Raw genomic sequence first — 27468 nt, forward strand, 5'->3', positions numbered from 1 at the left:
GCTTCTTTACTCCTAATATTTGGATGATTGATATAAACAAAAGTTATTTTTTATTCTAATACCTACAAAAAATCCAAATAATAGAATGAAAATCTATTGATTTCCCAAGCTTCTTCATTGTAACTAATTTCTTTTTGCCTTTCTTATATTGAAAATTGATATTTCTAGATTAACCATTCTAGCATCCAAATAGGTCCTAAACCAATCTATTTATTAAAATGGTTCAAATCCATCCAGACCCATTTCCACCCATAGTCATGAGTAGCTTAAGCATGACATTGGTTATACCCCTCCATTTATAAATAGGGTTGAGGTTTGAATCTTGTCTTGGTTTTATTGTGGAAGATTTTGCTTGAAAATAAATAAAAATTACTCCAAACTTTCAAGTAAAAATTGTGGACTTTGATTGGGCTCTATATTCAAGTGGAAATCTTTTGTTGCAATAACTAATAATCGATTGCATAAAAATTCCGAGGTTCCTTAAAGACATCTCAGCCCGATCTCCTTAGTTAGATCAAAAGGGAGACCGAACAGAGCAGCAGCATTCAATCTCGGAGACCGACCTTCTTCTAGCTTAGTTTTGCAACCTCGATCATTGATCCATGATGAGCAGAGCTTTTCTGTAGAAGAAGCAGTTCAGCTTTCACCATCTCAAAGGCATGCCTGATCCCACCATGTGCCAGGTTGTTACGGCACGTTCCTAAGGTTGTTATGCCACATCAACAGTCTGTTGTGATATGACCTCGAGTTTGTTAGAATGTAATTTAGAAGATTCAAACTCTAACTATAAATAGGTTCGAATGGTTCTTCAAAAAAAGTAATGAAAAATCAACTTGGCTTAGGGAGACTCTGTCTCTTGGTTCTCTAATCTTTTTTCTTTGTTTTTCATCCACAAAATCTTTACTAACTTAGGCATCAAATAGCTCGATCGGAGCCAATTCGCCAAGCCTTCACTCTTTGTCCATTGGAAACAATAGATTGGTGTCATTTGTAGGAAATAAGGGTAGAAAAGTCGTGAGGCATAGAAGAAAAAATAGCTTAGGGACCATCCAACAGGAGTCTAACGGCTCTCGGAGCAGTGCACAAAGTCTCTGCCGTTACAATTGGTTGCAGAGGCCACTGACGCAAGGTAGCTTGGCTTGTTAACTCGACAATTGCAATCTCTTATCATGACGGTGAAGGAGCCGCGACGATGGATCATTTCCTTTGTTGCAGGGCCACGAGTCTATCTAGGGTAACAACCATCTCCACCCTGAAGGTCATAAGAAGATTTAGAGGTAGAGTTGTCCTCACCCTTCTTCTAAGACCATATCTGCTTCTAGCGATCTCTCTCCGAACCAACTGAAGAGGGTCTCCAAGAAGGAGGGAGATCCGGACCACATAATTGTGGAGATGTGAAACCAGATCAGAGCCTTGTGAGAGCAAAAGGTCAAAGCTGGTGACAACTTTGAGATGATGAGCCAGCCTCCCTTCAATAAAGATACCATGGAAGAACCCTCACCTATGGAGTTCAAGGTATCTCAATTTGAACTTTATGATGGCACCACTGATCCAATAGATCATCTTGAGAGCTTCAAGGCCCTCATATTGATACAAGGAACCTTGGAGGCCATGATGTGTCATGCCTTTCCAGCCACGCTAAGCGAAGGCGACACAAGTCTAGCACTCGAGCCTTCGACCATGCTCGATATGCTCTTTTCGATCAGCTTGGATGCTAATTTGCTGGTCACTTTATTAGCAAAGCAACAGAAGATGAAGAAAAGTTTCAACCAGTCTACTCTCTATCAAGATGATGGAAGTTGAGTTCCTTCAAAGCCACATCAATTGATTCAATGTCAAGGTATTGGAGCTGCACGAGTTGGACCACCTCATCACGATAATCATAGTGATGTACGGGCTCAAAATCTCACACTTTAGCTTCTCCTTGGAGAAGAGACCCCTAATGGATCTAGCCGAGCTCATAACTCGAGCAGACAAGTATATTAATGCCAAAGAAGCCATTGCTGCTTAGAAAGAGGCGATGAGGAAGATAAGAGGCAAGCATAAAAACAATGAGAAGGGAGAGCCAAGAAGATAGCGCAACCAAGAAGAGAGGGCATTGCATAACCTCAAAGCCTGCTACAGAGGCCTGAGTGGTATACCTCTCTCTATACCAATGACCTAGATATTGATGGAGATTCAAAACTGAGGCTATTTACGCTGGCCTCGGAAGCTGCAAACCTCCATAAAGAAAAGAAATATGGTTAAGTATTGCCAATTCCATAAAGATCATGGACATGGCACAAAGGAGTGCCTCTAGCCGAAAGACGAAATTGAAGCACTCGTTCAACAAGAATACCTCGGTCGATACATGAATGACCACAAGAACCCTAGTTAGGATGGGTGAAACTCGAAGAGCTAAGACAACAACTAGCCTCTTGCCGAGGTAATAGCCAACATATTTTGATGATCTGTAGTAGGGAGCTCAGGGCCCTCTACCTCAATGAGTTAATGAATGAGCTTAAGGCGTAGGAAGAATGCATTCATGCTTAATGACCCAGATTGAGAAGTTCGAACTTTGGTGACAGCAAGATGTGATATCAGTAAGATATAAATTCTTAAATTTTTGTACTTCATCGTTAACTACAAATGTAACTATGTTTCAAAATTCTAGTGCAGCCTAGTAGGCATACTTGGCCTAATCACCAGAAGTGCACGCCAAATCAAAACTCGTTGGCCTCCAAGGTGCAAGCAGGCCTACTGGCTCTTATACTAGCCCTTGTATATTCTCAAGGCCCATTAGCCTCTGAGGTTCAAGTAGGCCTACTGGCCTCTATACTCGTTCTCGTATATTCTCAAAGCCCATTGGCCTCTAAGGTTTAAGTAGGCGTACTAGCCCCTATACTCGTCCTCATGTAATCTAAAGGTCTGTTGGCCCTTTAGGTCCAAACAGGCCCGCTGGGTCTTATACTTATATTTGTGTATTCTCAAAGCTCATTGGCTCTTATACTTGCACTCGTGTATTCTCAAAGACCGTTGGCCCTGAGGTTCGAGCAGGCTCGTTGGCCCCTATACTCGTCCTCATGTATGCTCAAGGCTCACTGACCCTCGAGGTGCAAGCAGACTTGTTGTCCCTCATACTTGCCTTCATGTATTCTCAAGGCCCATTAGCCCCCGAGATGTAAGCGGACCCCCTGGCTCTTATATTTGCCCTCATGTATTCTCAAGGCTTGTTGGCTTATGAGGTTTGAGTAGGCACACTAGCCCTTATACTTGATCTCGGGAAGGAGCTATTTTTCTCTTTTCGAAGCAATATTCTTCTTCAACAAAGTGAGCTCCAGTTTTCCATCGAGTATGTTACGGATTTTTTGCCAGTTACAATCATTTTGTGAAATTCTTATACTATTTGCTTGAAAGTTATTGTGGATTACTTTTTTGGTTCACATCATTAGAGTCTTTCTCCATCATGATCTCCTACTCATCTTGGTTTGTCAAGGACAAACTGAGGCGACCTCATCTCACAACACTCATTTGATTTTAAATAGTCACGGATTCATGTATCACAAAGCATTCTAATCTCGTTTATGAGATCTCGAAAAATTGTATCTTTGTCTAACCTAATCTATCTTGGCATCCTAAAGACGACCCCGAGCTAACATTTCAGGCAATACAAAACAAAAATAAATAAGCTAAACACACACACAAAAAAATTACATTTCATTTAAAATAACGTGCAAACAGCAAGACAAAGACTAAATCAAATAACAAGAAGAGAAAAGTGCTTAGGTCAGTCGAGATCTAGTCGACCACTTTAGAAAGGTCACCTGACTCAGGAGACCATCCTTCATCTCGTCTCGCACCTCCATGGTGGCACGAAGAAGCGAAAGACGACGATCTATAAAAGTTTATTACTTGGGGCTTGATAGCTTCCCATCCTCTCCGTCGCTGCTCCATGTCTCCTCATCCTTCATGCCGCTGCTCCGCACCTGGGGTTCATCGTTGCTGCTCGCAGATAGGTCGAACCGCTGAAATTTGCTTAGGAAAGAGGCTCAACACTTGACTCTGACTTTCATTGAAGCCTTTTACAAAGGCCTCCACTACAATTAGAGCAAGCCGCACACAATAACTCTCCAATGTCTTGAATCGCTCTATCGCCCGGAAAGCCTTCTTCTAGGTCCGGGTGACTTGGAACTATGCAACATTCAGCTCCTCCTCTGCGGCAACCGCTCGGAGCATTGCTACTTGGGTCCAATCCTTCTCATCGGCAAGTTCACTTTTGAGGGACCTAACTTTAGCTTCCACTTCAGCAGCTTTCTTTGTAGCCTCATGTGAGGTCAACCAAAGCATCTCTATTTGGTTCCGAAGGTGTTGCTTCTTGGGAAATTCCATTGTGTAGGGCAAAAATAAAATGCGGGTCAGTGAGGAAGCTATCTACTTGGGAGGAAAAGGAGAATGAGCAATGGAACGGCTGCCTAATCTTGTTCCTAAAGCAAATGGGGGACTGGCTCTATGAAAATCTCCTTTAAGGCAGTAAAAAGAATGCTCGAAGCCTCCTTAGATATGGCAAACTCGCAGGGATACCGATCCCTTCTAAGAAAGCCTTGAATGGTTGAGATTTATTTAATCAGTCATCGCTTTGCTTGGATTGATGGACACATGTTGTACCCCCACTACATCAAATGATCTATGATGCCTCAGGGAATAGAGCATTCAGACTCAGTGCGATGTAGCACCATTCAAGAATTATTGTTATTTTTAAAGCAGTATATATTCTAATAAAGTGGTTACTTCTTTCGCCCGAATGACAAGGAACATCTTAAGCTTAGAAGTGGGGGAACCAGTATTGTGGCAATTAATAACCAGTCTGATATGGTGTATAAGGTTTCATCCAGGGCATAGCGCGTTCTGCGGTCCCTACAGGTCCGAGGTTCTTTTAAGGGCATCTCGGCCCAGCCTTCTCAGTCAAATGCAGAGGGAGGCCAGCAGAGAAGCAACATTCGATCTCCGAAACTGACCTTGTGAGAATTCGTGCGAGCGTGTATTTAGTCCTACATCGGTTATTTGCCGAAGAGATCTTGAGTACTTATATAGGATCGAGGAACCCAAATAATAACTTCCGACTAGCCATTTTGGGTGAGGTCCTGCATTGTTACAAATGGTATCAGAGCGGACCCGGCCCATAACTTATGTGGACTAGGGGACACCGCAGCACGGATCCATTGGGGTTGACCATGGATCGATCGTGGTATTTGTGATTAGATTTGAATGGATTTGAATCCTTAGCTTGACGAAGACGTCAGAGCTTGAATGGGGGGAGTATGTGAGGACCCATGCGGGCGTGTGTTTAGTCCCACATCGGTTACTTGCGGGGTAGATTTTGGGTACTTATACAGGATCAAGAAACCCAAACAATACCTTCCAGTTAGCCATTTTGGCCGAGGTCCTGGGTCGAAGCAAAGCTTTTGCACAGAAGGAGTAGTTTGGCTTCCACCATCTCAAAGGCATGCTTATTCCCACCATGTGCTAAGTTGTTGTAGCATATTTATAGGATTGTTACATCACATCAATAGTTCGTTGCATCAGGATCTTGAGTTTGTTAAGATATGATTTTGGAGGATTCAGACTCCAACTATAAATAAGTTTGAATAGTTCTTCAAAAAAGATAACTAAAAATCTAACTTGGCTAAGAGAAACTCTATTTCTCTATTCTTTCTATCAACAAAATTTTTATTGACTCAAGCATAAAAATATCCGGCTAAAGTCAATTCGACAAGGCTTCACCGTTCGTCTATTTTTTTTTGGCAAATCCATCAGAGGCGATCGATGCCTACGTTGTAGGGATTTTTTTCTTGATAAAACATGCGGCGGCTCCTCTCTTATTTTTTTTATTTTATTATTTACTTAAAAAAGCATGGGTTGTTCATTAGTGTCTATCGGGCGTCCCTGATTCGTTCCACTTTATCTGGAGGGCCGTTACCGTTCAGAGCTACTCTCGCAACCGGGTATTCGTGGCTCACACAAAGCACCGTGGACTTGTCGCGACACGAAAGCTGATGCTCGGCAGTGCCACGTACGCCTAGGATGGCCAGCTATCTTCGGTTCAAAAGTAGTCAAGCCCAGACGTCGAACCGTCCGTCCCAGTCCTACTTGAAGACGGAACTCAAAAAAGTTATTTTACATGTCAAAATTCGGCTATATAAGGCTTGAAGTCCGCTTGCTCCTCTCGCCTCTTCTCGCTCTTTGGAACCTGACTGCGCCTCCCTCTGTTCACCTCCGCCATTGGCTCGCACGCTCTCTCGACTAAATTTCCACAAAGCGCTTGATAATTTCCCTCCCAGTTTCGAATTCTCGCCCGAATTCCAATTCTCGAAGCTCGGATTGGGTTGTTTTTTTGCTGCGATCAGGGGATAATTGAATAAAAAATAGGTGGATCTCTTGCTCTATATTGGTGCTCTGGTTTCGAGGGTTTCGGGCGCGGGTCTTACCACGCTAGCAGTATTTGGCAATGGAGTACGATCCTTCTGATAGCAGCGGTGAGTATTGGTTTTTGTTCCATGCAATAGCCGTCTCTAATGTGTTTCTAAAAGGTTTTAGGGTTGGAATAGATGAAAATATTCGGGCATTATCGTCTTACAACGAATTTGATGTGAGGTATTGGAGGACTGGCTCGGGTAGCCAGTGAATAAAGAAAGATGGAGAAAATTGGGGTATATAGTTTTATCTGTCAGGGATTTGATCCAGGATTTCATAAATTCGTTAAATTCTAGATAAAAGTTTGCTTCTTTTTTTTTGTCGGCTGTCTAACTGCTTCTTTCTCTACCTTGAACGAGTTAGCTCCACTTCAGAAAAAATTAGGGTTTTACAAATATTAATCTGACCAAGTTCAGAAAAATAGCATCCGTAAGAATTCCATGATTTGTGCATAATTCTCAGTTTTCCCCGAGGGAAAATCGGGGTCATCTTATTTGACGATGCCAGCTGTTCACAACACAAGCAAATTATTTGATATCTTGCTTTTTTGGGGGGTTACACATTGAAAATTATCATGGGCATATATAAAAAATTGTGTTAATGATTCACCAACATGTTAATTTCTATGTATGCATGCAGGGATCATCATTAGAAGCTCGAAAGATATAGATGTGGAATTATGTCCTTAGAAATCTTTGGCTTAGAAATCTGGTTCCTTTCCGTTGAGTATATCTGTGCAAACTGATCTCTGGCACCATGATTTATGTGAAGTTGCATGGAATATAACTGTCTCAGCATTTTTCATTTACCTTCTTCTTTAAGGAGGGGTCCTGAGCTTGAGCATTTGTTTAATTTTGTTTTACATACTTTTGCTTCAAGAATCTTCGTAAAAGTTTGTCTTCAGGTGTCATTAATATCTTCTTCTATTGGCCTTATAATGTGATCAATAGCTTAAATGAAGACATGTGACATTTGGAGGTTATATAATCATTAGCTACCAAAATCACTGGGTAGGATTATGTGGTGATGTTGATTCACGATGTAAGTGAGAATCCGAGTTTTGTTTGAATAAAAATACTATTTTTTGGCTGGACTATTTGCTTGTGGCTTTTCCTCTTTCTTCTCCTCATATATAATGTTGAACATTTTCTCGTATCCAAATGTCACACATTTTTTAGCCTCAGGATTTGATCTTCTGCCATTTCTTACTGAGGAAGTATTTATAACCTTGAAAAGAGTATCAATGTCTGTCCATATCATTTTTTATAGCTTGTCAGAATGTTGATTGCTTTTAACTTTAATGAGATGGCCTAAAAATTACGAACAAAGACTTCCACTAAACATGAGACATGCCAGGTCTTCCATCTCAACTCCTATGACAATTCTTGTTATAATAGTAGCTATGATTATTTGTCACATGGTCAACTCTGCTAGATATCATGCTAATTGATAAAACTAAGAACACCCTGTATTTTACTCACTGCTATCTTGCGATTTTTTTTCTTCCGATCCTTGTTGCCGATGGACACTTTTGAAGAAACATCATTAACTTTCTTGCTCATATGCAGTCAACAATCTCTTTTGATTGCCTTCATTTATAAGTTCAGCTTTATTTTGCAATTTGCAGAATATATATATGTAGCAGCAAGTATGTCAAAGACAACATGATATATGACTTATTTGAAGTTATCTTGCTTACATCATGGTTTGGTTTTAGTCTTACTCTTATAGGGTTTAAGCATTATGACATAAGAGGTGATCCCTTATGCAGTTGCTGATCATCTGGATCCTGGAGATTATGTTAGCTGCAACTTACTTAGTCAAGTCTCTTTCACTTTGTACTGTCAAACTGGAAAGGTGGGGTTTTTCCCTTTTGTGTGCTAAATGACCTGTTGGGCTTGAAACATCTGCCCCAGCTTGGCCAATACCGGGTTCAACGGGTTGGGCTGGGTGAGTCTCGTTGGATTTGCTCAAGTCTAGGCTAGGATAACGTTAAAAATTACAACTATAAAAAGATTCTATGAATCAAATTTAAACAGAGATAGAAATAAATGGGTCTCCATTACAAGCATAATTGTTTGCTAAAGGATGCTATGCTTTGATCTGCTCTGATTTGCTGGTGCGATTATACGAAAACTGTGAAAATATAGACCAATCTAATATTATTGATAGCACATAGATGAATTGGAGAGGTGCTTTATCTGTTCCATATCATTTTCATGTACCTTTATAGCTTAAGGCCAAAAGTTATACAATAGCACTAATCTTCACTGTGTTGTATGATTCGTGATGTTGGACAAAGAAGAATAACACAAGATGAGTGAGGCAGTAATGAGTATGCTAAGGTGGTTGTATGACAAAAAAATTGGAAAAGCTTAGGTATGGGTGCATTTAGAGGAAGCATTAACATCATTCTAGTTGAGGGCTAAGTAATGGAGAATTGGAGATCTTATTGAGATAGTATGGGCATGTCCTGTAAAGTTTCAAGGAAGCTCTGATAAGAAGAGGGACTTGAAGTTGAATATGTATCAAAGGATCATGATGATAAGTGAAATCAGATGTAGCATTTAATATGGTTGTTTGGCAAAGAAGGGTTGCTAAGTAGACCCTCATTAATTTGTATGATTATGGTTCTATGAGTGTAAACAAATTGCAACAATTAGTTATTTGCAGCAATGTAATGTTAATTTTAGAATGTTTAGTTTTTGTTTTTCTCATATATAATGGTAATTGCTTGTGTCTTCTGTCTTTTAAAGAAATTAAAGCTGTCTCAACGCCACCACTTCAAATTCATACTCTGGGAAGGCCAATCTTGCTGCTTTGCAGCTTTTCCTCTAATTCTCAAAACAAGATACTCTCAAAAATTGAGATTTAAATTTGATCTTCTCTAGCCTAGCTGCTCTTATTGCTAATGCTATTTGGAGATAAGAACTAATTATATGCTTGCAGCTTGCTGACTAACATATTGATATCTTCTGTTTCTGTCAGTACCCTGCTCTGCTGGTTTCCTAGTGTGTCTCACTCTCTTGCATGTGTGGGTATCCTATTGAATGTAGTAGTACATTGTTCTGGACTTGAAGCATGTGTACGTCACATGCCCCTACAAGATTACTAGCTGTTCCTTCTTTATTTTATGTGAGGGAAATTTCATTTTTGGAGAAATCATGTTAATAACAAGATCAGACTTGGGACAAGCTATGATTGTGTACAATAAGCAAGTTACCAAATAACTTATCAAAAAAATTTCGGTGGAAGGTGGAATTTCTTCCACTGAAACTTCTTGTAAGTCAGAAAGCATTTCTTTGAACTCAATCAAAATTAAAGTGTCAAACAGGCTGCAGTATTTGTGGACCCTAAACTGGGGACCACGTTTGCAAATTTGTCACATGCATTTATGGCTTGAACGAGTCCAAGAAAATGTGAAAAAAATGTGTTGGCATCTAGAGATTGGTTGTTGTTCCTTCTTCAGATGGCAATACAACCAGTCAGACTTCAATAATTCCTTCCCAACTGAATGCCTGCAACCTGCAACCCATATGCAATGTATATTCTTGACATCTCTTGAAATCCAAATTACATGATAAACTTAAGTGGCTTAAGTATTTGATATTTTCATCCCTGACACTTAAGACTGTGAACTTTTAATTAAATTATTTATGTTTTGCAACTAAAACTTTATTTGAATAGATTCTGCCCTGCTTGAAACATGGCTGCAGGTACTGATGATGATCTACCACCATCACATCAAAATAGGAGTGCAAGAGGAGGGCGTATAACTGGGAATGGAAGAGCTGCTGTTGGTGCTTTAACATACACAAGGGCTCAGAATGATATGGAGAGTGAAATACATAGACTTGAGCAAGAAGCATACAGTTCCGTTCTTCGGGCATTTAAGGCTCAATCCGATGCCATTACTTGGGTATGTGCCAACGTATCAACTCTAATTGATTGACCTTGTTACTATTTCTTTGTTCTGTTCCTGTTGCTGATACTAATGTGTAGTATATCTCTCCAGGAGAAAGAAAGTATGATTACTGAACTGAGGAAAGAGTTGAGAGTATCTGATGAGGAACATAGGGAGTTGTTAAGCAAAGTCAATGCAGATGACATCATCTGGAGAATAAGGTCCTTTGATGAATGAGACATCATACACTTTTTAAAAGCTTTCTTATAGTCGACAAGTTGAAGTGAGGTAGAATTTCTTTTTCAGGTCTGATTGTTAGGATTAATTATTTGATAAATTTCCCAGGGAGTGGAGACAGGCAGGTGGGCTTCAGTCTAGTTTGCACAATAATGCTCAACCTGTTCATGACCCAGCACCGAGTCCTACTGTTTCAGCTTCTCGCAAGAGGCAAAAAACATCTCACTCAATACCTTCCCAATCTCTGGGTGCACCATCCCCAGCTCTGCACCCACAACCAGTTGCTTCCCTTCAGCCATCATTATCAGGTGCAAAGTGGGGGGTTATGGCAGGAACCAAGGGCAAGAAGCCAAAACCAGTATGTTAATGATTGAAATAAATATATTTATTTTGGTAAAATAATATGCCAGCTCTTTGGTTGATCCTACTGCATTTTCGTGCGAATCCTTGCAGTACCCTTCTACAGGTCCAAGTGGACGGGGCCAGGTAACAAACAGGAATTTTTCTGGTGCTCTTGCAACAACTGAACCTGCTGAAGCTGCAGCATATGATCCACTAATTGGGCGGAAGGTCATGACAAGGTGGCCTGATGATAATAACTTCTACAAGGCTGTTATAACAGATTATAATGCTCGTGAGGTTTGTTCCCCTGTTGAGTGTATGGTGCTTGTCCTAGTTATTTCTGTTTGGTAGTGGTATATTTGTTGTCCTTACTATTTCCAATCACTATCAGGATTTACATGCTCTTGTTTATGATATGAACACAAAGAATGAAACATGGGAGTGGGTCAACCTCAAAGAGGTGAGTTAATTTTCTCTATTGCAGATGTGATTGAAATTGTTCTGTTTTTATTTTCTTATTAATTAATAGTTGTGGTGAGGCTTTGCTGGGACTTAATTTAGAGTAGATTATGTTTTTGCTCACTGATGTATCCTCATAGGTCATGTATCTGCATCATCTTTTGGCAAGTAAAATTGATTACCGTATAACTTTGTTGTGTGGGCCAGCTTTGATCTCTCTGTGCTATTTGTTGTTGCCCAGATATAAGATCATTTCAAAGCAAGGATTGGTGCTTTATAATATATTTACGAAGAGTCTGATTCTTGTTTAAGTGGATTGTTTTTAAGGAAAAAATAGTGCAATAGGTCGGCTTCTTTTTATATAAGAAGAATTTGTTCACTGCAAGAATTGCGATTCTTCATCTTACGAGCCTTTGGTTATATGTAATTATGTGCTATATGAGAGGTAAATTCTACATTCTATCACATATAGTCTCATATCTTAAGCCATTTGAGTTCTTCAGTACCATAAACATCAATTTGATCTGGCTAATGATTTAGCTCAAATCTTTCCTATCAAAACTGACAAGACCTGTGTATTTGATGGAACTAACTTGACCAGCTTGATCATAAAATGAGGTAGAATGACTTATTTCTAATTACAGATGCTAAATAATTTTTAATGAATCTGCCATTAAACTTTTTTACCTTTTTCTTCTGCTGAGGCTAAGGTGAAGCTGTTGGAGACATCGGCACCCATATTACTACTGATACTTTTAGAAATGAATTCTTCTAAAGAAAGGGTCTTGATACCATATTGATGGTCATCTGATTCGAGAAGACCGGACGTACTAATCATTTAAATCCCAAAAACCAGAATTTGTGTGAAGAAACCTTTTTAAATTAAATCAAATTCCAGTCATAAAGAGATCTTTTTTTGTTTAGATTGCTCAATATGGGGTGATTTATTCTTTTACTCAACCAGATAGTGTTGTGCCTGTTAGTTACACTTATTGCTATGGGGAACTATTCGTCTGTAAATTCCTCGTGCTAGTGCATGAGCAAATTGATACAATTTAGGGTGGCTGGTGCGATACACAATGGGTGGTTGAATTATGATGTGCCACGCCACGTCAACTATGAAACTACCAAGGTGATGGAGCAGAACCTGTAGCTTTTTGTATAAGTTGTGGAACTCTAACTACAATCATTTCCTTATAAAAGAAAGGAGAGTAGCGAAAGAGTACCAGTAGTTCTTGGGATAGAGGAAGTAAATGTAAACAGCTCTCATGGGAGTACTAACTGGTTTAAGTCATCAGGCATCTCATAAAATATTGACATCCAACCATTTATAATTTGCCATATGGCTCTGCACTTTCTTATGTTTGACCATTTCATATTTTTCCTCTTTATAGCGTGTGGGGTCTCACTCAAACGTTTAATTGCATTTAGACATACTCTCGACTATTCCCCGACTTAAAATATGATCTACAATAATATTCTAAGGCCCATTGGACTTTTTAAAATCATTTATTGTCCAATGATGCCTTAAACTGCAGGGAGTGCTACACCTTCATGCACATGTAGGCCAAAACATCGATGCATGTTTTGATAGGTCCATGTAGCACCCATTTAGGCAGCTCTATAGTCCCTATCATTTACCTCTGAATGACTGTTCGGGAGTATTCCAAACCTGTAAAGCCTTTCAAATTTATCAAAGTCTCTTGAAAGACTCCATCAAACAAGAAAAGGTACTCCCTGTCAAGGAAAAGAAAAAGTAAAAAACAAGTTCTTATCTGTCAGAAATAGAACCATAGGCATTTTTCTTTTTTAATTTTCTGTAAAGAATTCAACAAAAAGTTTTTTTTAACCTGATAAAGAATAAGGTTCCGATAAAATCTGTATCCCCACATATCAAATCTCCTTTGAAACTATTATTTCCAATTTAGTGGAAACAACGGTCGTTGTTTTCCTAGTTCAACTCCGGGGTGGGTTTTCTGGGAATTAAATTATATTGTTATCATGACTGTTGTTGTTGCAATGGGAATTTGACATATGCATGGTAAAATAACAATGTTGTGTAATGTAATCACATTCAAAGAATAACATTATTTTTTAAAAAAGATGAAAATTTGAACATTAAATATTAGTATTTTAATTGCATAGATGTTGAGATAGGGAAATAATAGCTGTTGCTCCCATTACTTAACGAGATAACAACTTCATAATGATTAATAATAATAACCTGTTATTTGTGTGTATCGTGCATGCAATGTAACCAAGAGGCTTTTAAAACCCATCATAACAGCCATTACAATGATATAACAGCTATTATTTTTCAAAATCCTCGTATAAGAGCAGCCACTGTACCCTGCATATATTTTCATATTCTGCATGTGGTGTGATCACAAACAACACCATTTGTATGTGGGGACATAACCTTATACACTAGGAGCCTATGTTCTAAGCATGATGGGGCACGGTTCACCATAAGGGACACAGGAGATTGTTCAGAACCATAATTTTTGATATTCAAATTTTTGTATTGGTTAAAAACAAAATTCCGATTTAATAATGACTTCATCAAATAGCATCATTATTTTTATTCTTATTCCATTTTCTTTCCCATAACATTGACTAATAACAATTATGATAAAAATTGTCATTTTGTTCCTTCAAATTCTACTTCAGAGCTTAAGTGGGTAGGTAACAATTATTATTTCCTTTATAATGGGAAACAATAGCTGCACAAGCAGTTCGATATAGTGGATATATTTGGTGTTACCAAAATATTAAACAAGCAAAAACTTTTTCTGAAAAAAATATAGAAAATTGATGTACAGATGCTACTTTTACACAGCGACAGAGATAGAGTGTTTTTGGCCCCCTATGGTCAAATCAATGGAGTCTTTCATGGATCAAAGTTAAGGATGACAGAGTGAAACTTGAGAGGCTTTCTTGAAGGGGATTTTACCAGTTGGAAACCTCCAATTAGTCATCCAAAGCCTCCCAGCTGGTAGATAATCATGGCCTAGATGCTGCTAAAATATAATGCTAGGGGACCTATCAATCTATCATTGGACATTTAGAGCAAAAATGCCTACATGTGTGCAGGTGGACTCCTCTAACCCCCTAATACATAGAAGAGGGAAAAATCAAATTAAATTTGCTCCTATACCTTAGGGGAAAAAATACACATATCTGTCTATCTCTATCACCATTTCTTCTCACTCTTTCGTCATCTTAGTCCTCTCAGTTGCATCTTGTAGGAAGCAATACTAGGTCCTTCCAACCAAATCTTAAAGAATTGGCTATTCTTCTAGAATTTTTGCTATTACTAGCAAACAAGAATGTGCAGTGCATGTCGTAAAATGAAATAAAGAAATTAATCAATTATATATGTGTTACACTTAATACTATTAAAATTAATGATCATGATATTTTGCTTATTTATGTATATGATGGGAGCTTGATAGAGTCAAAGAGAAGTTAATTACATCTTTAGATGAATGATTAATATAAATGGTAGGTTTTTTCTTAGACATAGGCATTATATTAAGTAGGTGTTCGTGAGTTTACTTATTAAATGACTTAAAAAATGGCTGAGGAAAGACAGTCAGGCAAAAATTTAGAAAGGCATTAAAGAGTGATTAAGCAAACTTTAGTACCATGTAGAGACAGATACCAACTGCAGTAACAAAAGTGAGAGCTTATGCAAGATAGATAGATAGATGGATATGAAGGCAGAAAGAAGAAAAGGAGGGGCGTTATCGTCCTCCTCCATGATGAGTGGGATATCTCTTTTGGATCCCCACCTCTCCTCTTTTTTGGTGTCAAGGGCATTTCTGAATAAGCAAATTTAGATTATATATTGTACCTTATAATATATCAATTAATGAGATAAGGAAATGAGGAGGGGCTGAGTGGGGTTTGTGTTGTGGGTGGTGAGATTTAGGGGCAACTTGTGGAGAAAAGTTCTGATTTCATCTATATTTGCAAAAATGTGCCATATGAAATTATGTACTCTTGTGAAGTTTGTTTTGTAAAAACTAATGGCAGTTTTAGGAAGAAAAATTGATAAATGAAATATATTAGAAGATTCAAGCCACCCCCATTTTCATCTATACTTTTGCTAGTACGATTTTGATAAAATGGACTTGAGAATTCTAAGAGCATAACCGTGAGTTGTAGATGTCCTTACCTTTGGGTCCATATGAATAAATAAATTATTGAAATTGTCTGATCATGCCATTTTATCTTTTCTTTTTTTTTAAGTGAGGAATGCTTCATTAGATAATATTGATTGGCCTTGTATTCTCTATTTAATTGTTCATTGTTAGTTGTCTTGTGCTTTTAGTTCTTTTAATAGGATGTTTTTAGTATGTGATTAGAAGGTTTTGAAAAAATTGTTATTTGACTTATTCTCTGTAGTAATAATCTACATAAACTGTCCCTAGTATAAGTCACTTATCAAGGGTTATTTGGATACTGTTTATAAGGGTTTCAGTTGCTTTATAAAGGGTGAAGAGCGATAAATTTTGGATTAATTTTGATGGACTGATGGAAATTTTATTCTCTTGCTTCTTTCTTCATTATCTTCTTATTTAATTTTTTCTTCAATCTTCAGGCTTGAGAAGGCAAGCTTGATCCTGGAATTGATTGTTGCAAAGATATTTATTTATTTATTTATTTTCTTTATAGATCTGCAATAGATTCAAATCTACCATGGATTTTAGATCTGTATTCATGGAATGGACCATCTAGATTGATTCTTGTCACAAGAGGTGGCATGAAGCATGAAGGCAACTAGCTACAAAGTATAGCGATGCCACTTTTCAAAAGTTCGTAAACCAGGTTAATTAGAGACCAAAGAGTGAATGCAAGAGGGCAAAAGACTGAAATAGGTGTATCCAAATACACAAAAGAATGAATTGGTAGGAGACTGTGAGTGAATACCTACAGGGAGAAACAGGAGATAGAATAAAGGAGTTGAAAGTAAGAGATTGGTTTAAGATGTTCTTATGCTTTCCCTCAGCAACACCATTCTGTGTCAACAACGACAAGTGCTCATTGGTGCCAGAAGAGAGAATTATAACATGAATATTGGAAAAAGGATATTGCCTACAAAAGTTTGTCCAACAAGTTTAAACTATGATGAGAAATGGTTTATGGATCATAATCATGAAAATAAACCTTAAAGCTGCTGTTGCACAAGATAAATTTAGTTGTTGTAATAATATTCGTCAGTAAAGATAAATAACAAAATGATACCTTTGAAAGTTACTGGGAAGGTCCATATATCAGTATCTAGAAAAGCATAGGAGTAAAATCTCACCATTGTGCAACTAGTGCAAGCAAGCATCTAGTGGGATAGTTCTTGGAGCACCTGAAGAAGCTAAATAATAAAGATGAGCAAACAGCTATGGCCTAGACAATGATCTTGTAGATAAAGGAGGCTGATAGAGGTAGAAAATATTAACAACACTGGAACCAGCCAATTATTTCTTTCTCCTGCCCAATAGACTCATGGAAGTTAAGAGGGTTGGGTATAAGTCAAGGTGATACAAAAATATTGATTGACATGTTAGCAGACAAAAAATGAAATGATAGAGAAACTAGGGATGTGAAGGGTAAAATAACTAGAAAAATGAGATCGCAACAAGAAAAACAATATGAAGGGCTTTCAGTAAAAATGAATCATAAAGTACTCAGAAGTTTAAGTAGACAAGTGCCATCATGGGTCATGCAGTGAGTAGCACCTAAGTCAATTATGCTACTGATTCGTTGTGTGCAAAAAACATTTGGATTGAAGGAGGCTTTAGTACTGTCATTGCTTGGGGAACCCGAGTCAACACCCTTACCTGCTTAATTTGGCTTTCTAGTCATCTATTTGGTCTTATTCTATGTTTCACATGTATACTAGCAAACAACCAACTGTTCCTTTTGCTGGGCTCACCTGTTCTCTACTTCTGGAGTTTAGCTGCAAATTTTCCCCCATATCTGAACCTTCAGACTCAGATGGACTACTGGACTTCAGGGTTGTGCATTCGAACAGCTGTAATGATGTAGTCCCCTTAATGGAAAAGAAGAAAAACCGACTTGTAGAAGGAATCACGGTAGTCAAAGGATGCATGTGATCAGAAGGTAAACCAAAACTACTGATCAAGGTGTTGAAAAGAATCACTTGCATGTACGGGGCAATAGAGGAAGTAGGTAGTATAGAGCATGAAGATTGTGCTTACGACCCTCTGCTTGAGATGTACTTGCCCTCTCGCAAATGAATAGATGGTGTATTACAGCATGCAATAAGATGTGATCACAGATGTAGCATGCATGGCTAGGCAAAAACATGCAAAAGACTGACCACATCAACTGGTATCTGAAAGTGTGAAGCCGAAAGCATGCCTAAGCATCGACTAGTATCAATGGATTAAAGATCATTGGAGCTTTGCTTGTCTGGAGTGCTATCAGATGTGGGGATTGCCGGGAGTATCAGAGGATCCGAGGTTAGAGTGTATAGGTGCCTAAAGGACCAGGGGGTTTTATGGTGGAGGGTTTAGAGGGAGGTTGGGCTGTAAATCAGGTAGACTGCTTGGGACTTGATCGTGTCAAGTTAATGCCAATGCTGAATCGGTCACAAGTAGCTGTATTATGGGGAATGAGCTGGAACTTTGGCCTGAGGCAATCACACACAAGGATGGGAAGTCTCCTACAATTGCTAGAAGAATACGTGGAGGTGAAAAGAGCTAGTTGGCTGTAGTAGCATGTAACGTTCAAAGTTTATGCGAAAAAATATATATCTTTTTATTGATTGAAGCAAGGTTCATCATCTCAGTATCGGACCCCATACCGGTGCCTCACTAGCACAGTGTCGGTACAGTATGGTACGGTACGGATTTTTTTTTGGTGTACCGAGTGTTAGTAGGCCACCTGTACTGGGTACCAATACCGAACCGATACAATACGATACGTTTCGTATCGTCCGGTTTGGACCGGTATGGTATACCATGAATTGAAGAATCATAATCAGATGTTCATGCATATAGAAAGGGGCATGATGGGAGCCTTGTGCAACTTATATAAGGTGAATATACAAGTACGTCAAATATACGAGTAAGACCAGAGTTACTCTGACACTCAAACCTTGTGTGGTGGCACTCGGTGATTCATCACATATATTTTACCCTGTCTCAATCGATTTGTTCCTCTTTATTCTTCAAAAAAAAAAAAAGAGTATGTGAAGGTTATCAGTCCTTGGGTATTTCTCTGTGAGGGTTAACGAGACCTTCCATAGATGGTTAATGAAACCTTCCATACTTTAAGTTGTAGTGTCTATAGCTAGAAGTTCAATCAACAGCTTGGGTAGTTTTCGAATTGTTGTGATGCTATGAGATTATTGTTCATTTCCAAATTCAACTTCACTACAAGAGTTTGGACAATTCCGTGATGATAAAGATATGATATTAAACTTTTTGCTGTTTTAAAATTGTCAGGACACTTTCAATGCAGATGTGTTTGGGATATCTCACTCGATTTACTTGTTTAAAAAATTACAATGGCAGATTCCTCCTGAAGACATCCGATGGGAAGGTGAGGATCCCGGCATCTCAAGTCGAGCGGGTCAGGGTGGACCCAGCCTGAGGACTAAGAAGCCTACAGGCGGCAATGGGGCCATTCCAAGTGCAGGCAGGGGAAGAGGGTTGTCAAAGAATTATTCAAAGAAAGATTTTGCTGCAGCACAAAATGGCATTGGGAAGAAGGCATCTGATAACATAGAAATACTCCACACAGAAAGTCTCCTGAAGGAGGTAGGTGTACCGGTGTGTGCATGAAGAGATCATATATGAGCTATCAGAGATGTCTCGTTGGTCATCATTTTTATTTTCGGATTTTATGCAGGTGGAGAGGGTTTTTGGTGCAAGTCATCCAGATCCTCTCGAAATTGAGAAGGCAAAGAAATTGCTGAAAGTAAGAAAACTTCTCATCTGACTTTCATTTTCTTCATGCTATTTATTTTCTTCACCAGACATAGAGGGTGTTTGATGTTTTTACAGGAGCACGAACAATCCCTAATCGATTCCATTGCAAGGCTTGCTGATGCTTCCGACAGCGAAAGTGGTAAATATATATAGGCCTGTCTTTTTACTCAATACTGCTTGTCGTGGCTCCCCAGTATCAACAATGGCCTTTTGATCTGTACTATTAGAATACTTCTTTCAGTCATAGATATCTTGCCAATTTGCAGTATCCCTTTAGCGAACTGCGAACCACATTGAGTTATGTACTACAATAAATCTCTTTTGATAGGCTGCAGAAGTGTTTCAGCATCTCAACGATGCATGCAGAATGAAATCTTACTTAAAATCATGATAAACGAAGGTCATAAACTACCTCATCACAAGGAATTCGTTCTGAACAAGATTGTATGATCACAAGTGTGTAACCTCCCATACAAAAGCAGCCTCTGTGAAAGCAGATGCTGCTTCGTTACACTTGCCTTTTCCTTTTTTTTTTATATATATGCTCTGAGTGCGCTGAACCTATTGCAAGAACCCATCATCTAGATTCTCTTTTGAATCCTCGAGTTGCTCTGCTCGCTATTGTAAGAGTCCGTCGCACTATCAACCCTTGGGACTGTAACCCACGTTTTCGATGAAGCAGAAGAGGACGCGGACCGATTCTCTCATGGAAGATTGATGGACCGGGACCAGAGGCGGAAAACCAGGCATCATACCACAAATCGGAATGGAGCTGATTACGAGGACGCAGGCGAGGAAGGTCCCTATTGATGAGTATGACATCTAACCTGTGCTTCCGTAGCCCAAGCCCTTGGTTGTACAAAATGGCACGCTCGGCAGACCGCTGCAATGGATTTTTTTTAGGCGCTCCTAAGGAGGGCATAATTATTCTCGCAATTTCACGCCCCTTCCGGTAGAAAATGCCGGGGGAAGCCAGGATGATGAAACTGTAAAAAATTATTCATTGAATATTGATGAATATTGAATTGTTTGTGATGCTGTATATTGTTTTGAAGTCGAAGATTTTATCAGGTAGCATCACATGAATTCAGTCTGTGACGCCACATTTTTTTGTTGAAATAAATGGGAATGTGAACAATCTTGATACGAAACTTTGAGAATGCTCACTAGCTGTTTCAAGCATGCAGTACGTAAGATTTTAAGTTGCACATTAAATAAATTTCACTTTACATGACTGCTTGCGACGACACCACCAACAATAACGTATGCTTGCTTGTGATCTACTTTTACATAGAGCACTCCATATGTTGGAAAATTATGCCCTTGTACACCAGGATGAGGTTACTTCCCTACAGCTCCAAGTCATCCGATGCTTGCATGCGATCTATTTTACCTGCAGGGATTGAACAAATGTGGTGATGAGATCGACCATCTGAGCATCATAGGCTGGACCCTCCATCTGGAAATGGCCTACTCCTTCAATTAGATAGGTTTCGACTCGGCCAGCTGCAGATTTCAGCTTATTCTGCAACTGCTTTACACTTGTGAATCCATCCTTGGTGCCCATGATGAAGAACTTAGGTTTCTCGGACCGTAGGATGGCTTCATGATGCCTGCCGAAAAGGATTGAAGCTATCAAGCCGAAAGGATAACCCAGGCTCACATAACCCACGACCTGGTCTATTTTATCAACTGCTGAGCCTGCAATTGGTGCTCCTGTCCATGGGAACAGAGGTTAGAAGCATGTACTGATACACTAGAAAATGAAATGGATGTCAGAAGCAGAGCCATTCTGCTAGTCATGAGTTCTATGGCATATTCAGCTACAACTATGAAAATAAAGGTTCTTTTCAGGGTGTACAGCTGCGGGAAACAACAATAGCTTCAAATCATCCATTTCCTGGCCTCAACAGATATTCAAGTGGATAGAGATTCTTGCCATAATGATTGATCAAGATCCAAACCAAAAGTCGCCGTCTCGGTACCGAACTCTGTACCGGTGCCACACTAGCACAGTATTGGTACAGTATGGTACAAAAATTTTTTAGCGTACGAAATGTCGGTACGCTATCCGTACCGGATACCAGTAGTATGGTACAGTATGTCCTGTATCGTCCGGTTCAGGCCGGTATGGCGTACCATGATCCAAACCATAGAAAAAATAATTATATTACAAATAACTGCCTAGGATAGACAATTAACATTCAAATGAAGTACAGTTCTATGTCAATCTGATATTCAGAAATTACAATTAGATGCACTATTGCAACGATACCATCTTGTCTATCCATTCACCAGTGTGTAGGTGAAAGTACTAGAAAGATCTCAAGTATATGCCAGAAAATTAAATTTGATAGATGCTTCACCAATATCATTGCAAACATGACACCTTGATTAGCCATTATAAATTTTATCCTCTGGTTTCCCAGACGAAAGGGAGAATAGGTTCTTACAATGATCTTATGTAAGTGCAATCATAAGTTTGATAGAGACAGGAACAGCAAAATAAATATGAATACATGGCATAAAACTCACTCATTACACATCTCTTTCTCCATTAAGGATGCATCTTTAGTGAATTATCATTTGATGCAATTCTTTGATTCTCTAAAAGTTCCTCACAAAACTTCCTCAGATTACTCCCACGTGTGGGAGATGCCCCCTGCTTATGACAGCTTCCTGACTGCCTTTTCCAAAGTACTTTCACCAAAATCAGTCCTTTACTCTTTGAAGACACATCTTTAACCTGAACGCACAGCTTCCTGACTGCCATTTCCAAAGTACTTTGACCCAAATCAATCCTTTACTCTTTTTTTGGTACAAATCCTTTACTCTTTAAAGACATGTCTTTAACCTGAATGCACATAAGCAGGCCATTTTCATCAAGTCCACACTGTTATGTTTTCATCGGTTTCAGTCTATAATGTTTCTGTCTAGTCATTTATAACTCTACCACGTTCAATTTGGACACAACCAACTTAACATAGACATGGTATGCTCATACACTTGGAGGTCTGCTAAATTCATAACAATAACCCTAATGCCATACCAGATCTGAGGTTAGTGGACAACCTTACATAGGCATGCAATCCCAACTATTCTTGAAAAATTCTCACCATTTCATAGAAAAGGTAAGTTGGCTCCAAAGAACTTTGAGCTGGGCCTCAAAGTTAGCATTTCAATGAATGGCACTCCCATCATATCCTTAATCACTGGAATCCACTTTCCCTCCATCGATAATGTCTTTCTTAAGGTACATTACTTGTTCCCCTTTCAGATTCCACCTCCTTCAGCATGGAATTCTTTGTTTGCCTCACTACTTCCATTCTATACATGTTCACAACCACTCCTAAGTATCGAAGTTCTTTGTCAGAGAAACCTTATAGCCCTCACATAACTCCTTCCATTCTATTTAAAAATAATTTTAAAAGGAAAACGGGGGTCTAATCACTAACCAAGAAAGCTACTTTATCTCAAATTCATTTAAATCTCGTTTCGATTCGCATGAAACATCTTTGGACAAAAGGATTTAACATGATCTAGGCCATTCCATACATATCTCGGGAAACCATAGGAATTATGAACATTCATTCTGCATCACATACACAAGGAGTGTGCAAGTAACAATTCCAAAGATACCTTGTTGTTTCTCCAGCATATGTAAGCATAGACAACGTAAAGTGAATCTAAGTATCTGATTTACACAAATACAATCTGGTTCTTTAGCAGATTGAAAAAGAAGAAGGAAAAAAGGAAGAGAGTGCCGGGGCTTTAATCAAGCCTATGATCAAGAAGAAAAAGATAAGACATGGAATCTATCATGTTTAAAAGAAAACTAGAAATTTGGTACTAAAACTTCAAATATGAAACTTATAGAAAATATGGAATTTTTAAAGTAGCCATCTTGAACAAATTTAACAATCTGAAAATACATTTTTGTTTGGATAAATAAAAAACTAATATTAATGAAAGATCAGTAACTTTAATGCATAAGAACTGCAACTCTTTTCATATCTACAATTATGTGTTTTCTCCTCTGTCGTTTCTTCAGGATACTTTCTTTATTGGATAGGCAGAACTAGACTCCACATAAACGAAATAAAGAAAAGCATCAACGAAAGCATTTTGCTGAGAAAGATGCTAGCAACTACTTAGGTAACATGATATCCATCATCAACCCAATCTAAAGTCAGATACATAATCAAATAAATATGAACGAGTCAAGTTTTGAAATAGTAAAAGAAAGTATTGTGCTTTGTACATCCATCATTCATACATGGAGGAAAGCAACCAATCTCCAAACAAAAGTCAACAAACCTATGAGAAAACATATGTAAAGAATAAACATCAAGCTGAAGAATACATTTGTAACACCACATTCAAATTATCTACAACATGTCATGACTCATTATATAATCCTGCAAATATATTGAAAATCTCGATATGTTTTCAATTGTGAAAGCTAAGGCAATTTAAAATTCTACTCTCCCACCAAAATTTCTGAAAATGTCTAAACTATTTATCTCTCCAACAAGAGAACACAAATAAAGTAAGCTAGTGACTAAATGGAGAAAAAGCTCCAATTCAGGAAACCTAGCAAAAGATAGCACAGGAATCTTTGGCAAGAAGTGCAACTGTAGCTCCAAATTCAAACATCGGATAAGAAGTTTCATGTTTTTTGCTCTTACATAGAACAGTAGCAATGAAAATTTCAGCTCAATCATATAAAATGCAGTCCAATTTGCTCTATCTCTAGTTTAGCTCGTTTCAGTATCCTTCATTTACAGCATTTAGCAAAATATGACAGCAGACACTTTACAAGCACTTGCCTCATATTTCATGGGTCCAGCTCCCTTCTCATAATGCTTTTGTTTTCAATCCATGGAACTATCTTACCAAGTTGCATGTCTGAGCACACAGTAACATCACCAAAATCAAAGGAAAAACTTTGACTGGCAAGCTTGCAATCTATTCACTGTTTCGACCACAATCCCAGCACCAAGTCTGTAACCTTAAACACTAAGTATACAAGCCACATCTCCCCTCATGTAAAAAAAAAAAAAAAATCGACATAACTATTATTCGCATGCTTTCCACCACTTAGATCTTCCATGATACTTTATCAAACACACAATCCTGGAAGGATTAAGGATTAATACCGTCTTGTACCATGAAAACAAACAATCATCACAGAATTATGAATTATTCGCATAAAAAGTGACAAAAAGATGGATCTGATACTGAACTATACAACCTGAAGAAAAAATATAGCGCAGGTTCTTTTCAACATAGAATAAATTTAACATCACAACTAGTTATACCATGTCTTGTAGAGCCAATTTCTCTAAAGCCATCTTCAAATCCAACCTCAAACCACTGAATATCCCATCTCATCAAACAATCAATCTCTCTATCAAACCCAACATTCTATTATGCAAACTAATCAACTATGCGATACAAAACAAAATAAAAATACAGAAAAGGAGGCGCAAGCCAAAGAATCGCAAATTCAAGAACATTAGAAAAAGGAAAATGCCTTTTTTTCACCCATCATAAGTTAGTGTGTCAAATATCAAAACATCACATCCCATAAAACACTCAACCGCTTGAAATTTCCATCAATTATCCAAAAAGGAAATTCAAAACCAAATTTACACACACGTAGAGCTAAAAACAGTATCTTTATGGAATCTAAACCCAATTTGAAGGTCTCCAAGCAACAAAAGAAGGCAAAGAAACACTCATCAAACCAGCCCAAACTTTCACAAAGATAAAAATTTTAGACAGAGAGATAGAGAGTACCGGCGGAAGAGCCGACCAAGACGATCCCGTCGGGGGATAAGGTACGAGAAACCCAGTTGCAGACGGCGATGATGTCCTGGATCTCGGCGAAGCCAGTGAGGGAGGGGCGGCCGGAGGAGCTGCCAGCGCCGCGCATGTCGAAGGTCACCGCCGGGTAGCCTTTCTCGGCGAGGCCTGCGGCGATGCCTCGGAGGAGGCCCTGGAAGCCCCCGAGGACGGTGTAGGGGTGGACCAGCACGATGGCCACGTTCCTCGCCAGATCCGCCGCGGGCTTGAAGAACCGCGCCCGGAGCTTCACGCCGTCGCTCGTCTCCACCGTCACCAACTCCATTCTCCCCCAGCACCCGGCGAGAGATCAGGAGGCGTGGCGAGACAAGGGGATGCGAGTGAGATTATCACAGAAAGAGGCAGAGAGAGAGAGGGGTTTTGTTCAGGGCTTTAAAGGGAGGTAGTTGGATGCTGGTGAAGGGGAAAGTGACGGAGACTGGATGGCTAAATCGGCGGGCAAGAGCCGGTCGGGAACGTCGGAAGGGTAACCAGGTTGGATCGGCAAGGATCGTCCAAGGTCGAGTCGTGACTCGTGAGCGATTTAGGTCTCGAGCTTGCTCATCTATCACCCATGCTATACCAACTATCGTAGCATAGGAATTACCACCGCAGATGTATGTTTAATTCTACATCAGTTATTCGTAGATTTTAAGTACTTATATAAAATTAAAAAATTTAAATAATATTTTTTAGCTAATTATTTTGAATAAAATTTTGGATTGTTACAAATGATATTAGAGCATGAATTGTTTGCCATTTTAGTTGAGGTTCTAGGTTAACCTTTTTTGGTGAGGTAAATGTCGGTCCTGGATTAGCTATTTTGGATAAATGTTGTCTAAAAACTATTTCTTGGTGGTTTATAAAGGATCATATGATATAGACATTATTTATCAATAATAATTCAACTAGCCTATGGCAATGATCACAATTCTTGGATCTTGCTAAGAATTTCGGGTGTTTTTAGTCATATAGTCATGAGCTTCACCCTGGTTTTGGATTCAATTATATCATGCCAATCTGAAAGGGCTTTAAAAAATATTTTAATAGAAATAATAAAAACAAATTTTATAATTAGGTTTTGTAACTAAGAGCATATTGCATGCTGCTCCTAATAGTATCATCTCGCTACTTATGGAAGCATGATAGACTGAATATGACATGCTATTACCATATACACATTGTTTCCGTCCCTACAGCAACTATGTATATATTATAATTAATAAATTCCTTTCCTCCATCCATGCTAATTGCTTTTGAATTTGCATTAAGATCTTCTTTTTTTTCGCACATAAATTATTAGAATGATGAAGTGAAATGTCCACAACTTTCAAAGGTGTTTTCTTTTGTCAATAAAAATTTGGGAACATGGGAGAGTGTCATGTATATGTATATCTCAATATATCCGAGAATCGATCTCTATTTGGGAAAGAAACTCCGTTTTAGTCGCTGGATCCATGGTGAAGGAGCCCCTCACGCCCGGATCTGTGGTGGGCGAGCTTGTAATCGCCGAATTCATAATGGTGGAGGTCGTCACCGACAAATCCACGATAGAGGAGCTCCTGGTTAGTGTTAGCAATATATCATATAAATAAATAATAAATCTATTAATTCAATTAATGGAAAATCTTAAAGGGAATAATATACATGCATATTATTCGGCATCCAAATAATTCTATTTTAATGCAAAATAAATCTATTTTAGCACAAAATAAATCTATGCATTTAATAAATTTATATTATAGAAATTCAAATCCTACAAATCTACTAATATTAAATTAAAAATAAAAGTAGAAGAAAGTAGCCTGATCGAAGGCAGGTCGAAGCGCGTAGACGCTGTCCCAAAGAAGTATTTGCCCCCACGTACGGGTCATCCGGCAATCCTTCTCGGAGATACGACGACCCTACAACTTCTTCTTCAGCACGTCTCAGAAGAAGTCAAAGCGAACCCGATCGAACTTGCAGATCCAGCAAAGAATGAAATGAAAAGAACTAAATAAACTGAATAAAAATGTAAAAATAAAATTTGGAAGTGGCTAAGAGGGAGAAGAATTTTTTCAGAATTTTTCCACTATTTTTCTGAAATTTTTCGTGCTCACAAAGAGATGAAATCAAGGGGTTTAAATAGGGGTTTTTACAGGGGCAATTTGGTCTTTTGCGGATGCGTTTTCAAACGCGTCCGTTTTCAAATGCGTAACGCCCGCTGGGCGTTACCTTTTTCTCAAACGCGCACGCGGCCCGAGATTTTGGCCGCGTGCGCATTTAAGGTTT

The 27468-nt window shown here is 38.7% G+C and overlaps 2 protein-coding genes across 3 annotated transcripts; one reads left to right on the forward strand and one right to left on the reverse strand.

Moving 5' to 3' along the window:
* The first annotated feature begins 6202 nt into the window (after window positions 1–6202).
* Window positions 6203–20501, forward strand: LOC103720257 (protein EMSY-LIKE 3-like). Of its 2 annotated transcripts, none has more exons than XM_008809870.4 (10): window positions 6203–6512; window positions 10167–10369; window positions 10466–10575; window positions 10700–10949; window positions 11045–11230; window positions 11325–11393; window positions 18934–19179; window positions 19271–19339; window positions 19426–19489; window positions 20033–20501. In XM_008809870.4, exons 1-10 carry the CDS (start codon window positions 6485–6487, stop codon window positions 20158–20160), a joined length of 1353 nt encoding a protein of 450 aa, XP_008808092.1. In that variant the 5' UTR covers window positions 6203–6484; the 3' UTR covers window positions 20161–20501. The 2 variants fall into 2 exon arrangements, with proteins under 2 accessions (XP_008808092.1, XP_088571926.1); XM_088715800.1 differs by having other exon boundaries at window positions 6373–6512; window positions 10138–10369.
* Window positions 20491–25748, reverse strand: LOC103720258 (alpha/beta-Hydrolases superfamily protein). Its single transcript, XM_008809871.5, has 2 exons — window positions 25153–25748; window positions 20491–21066 (listed from the first exon to the last, which is right to left on the reverse strand). Exons 1-2 carry the CDS (start codon window positions 25481–25483, stop codon window positions 20735–20737), a joined length of 663 nt encoding a protein of 220 aa, XP_008808093.1. The 5' UTR covers window positions 25484–25748; the 3' UTR covers window positions 20491–20734.
* Window positions 25749–27468: the final 1720 nt, after the last annotated feature.

Source organism: Phoenix dactylifera, chromosome 2 (assembly GCF_051530095.1).
Source record: "Phoenix dactylifera cultivar Ajwa chromosome 2, Ajwa_hap1_PhDact_Kaust_v1.1, whole genome shotgun sequence".
Lineage (NCBI taxonomy): Eukaryota > Viridiplantae > Streptophyta > Magnoliopsida > Arecales > Arecaceae > Phoenix > Phoenix dactylifera.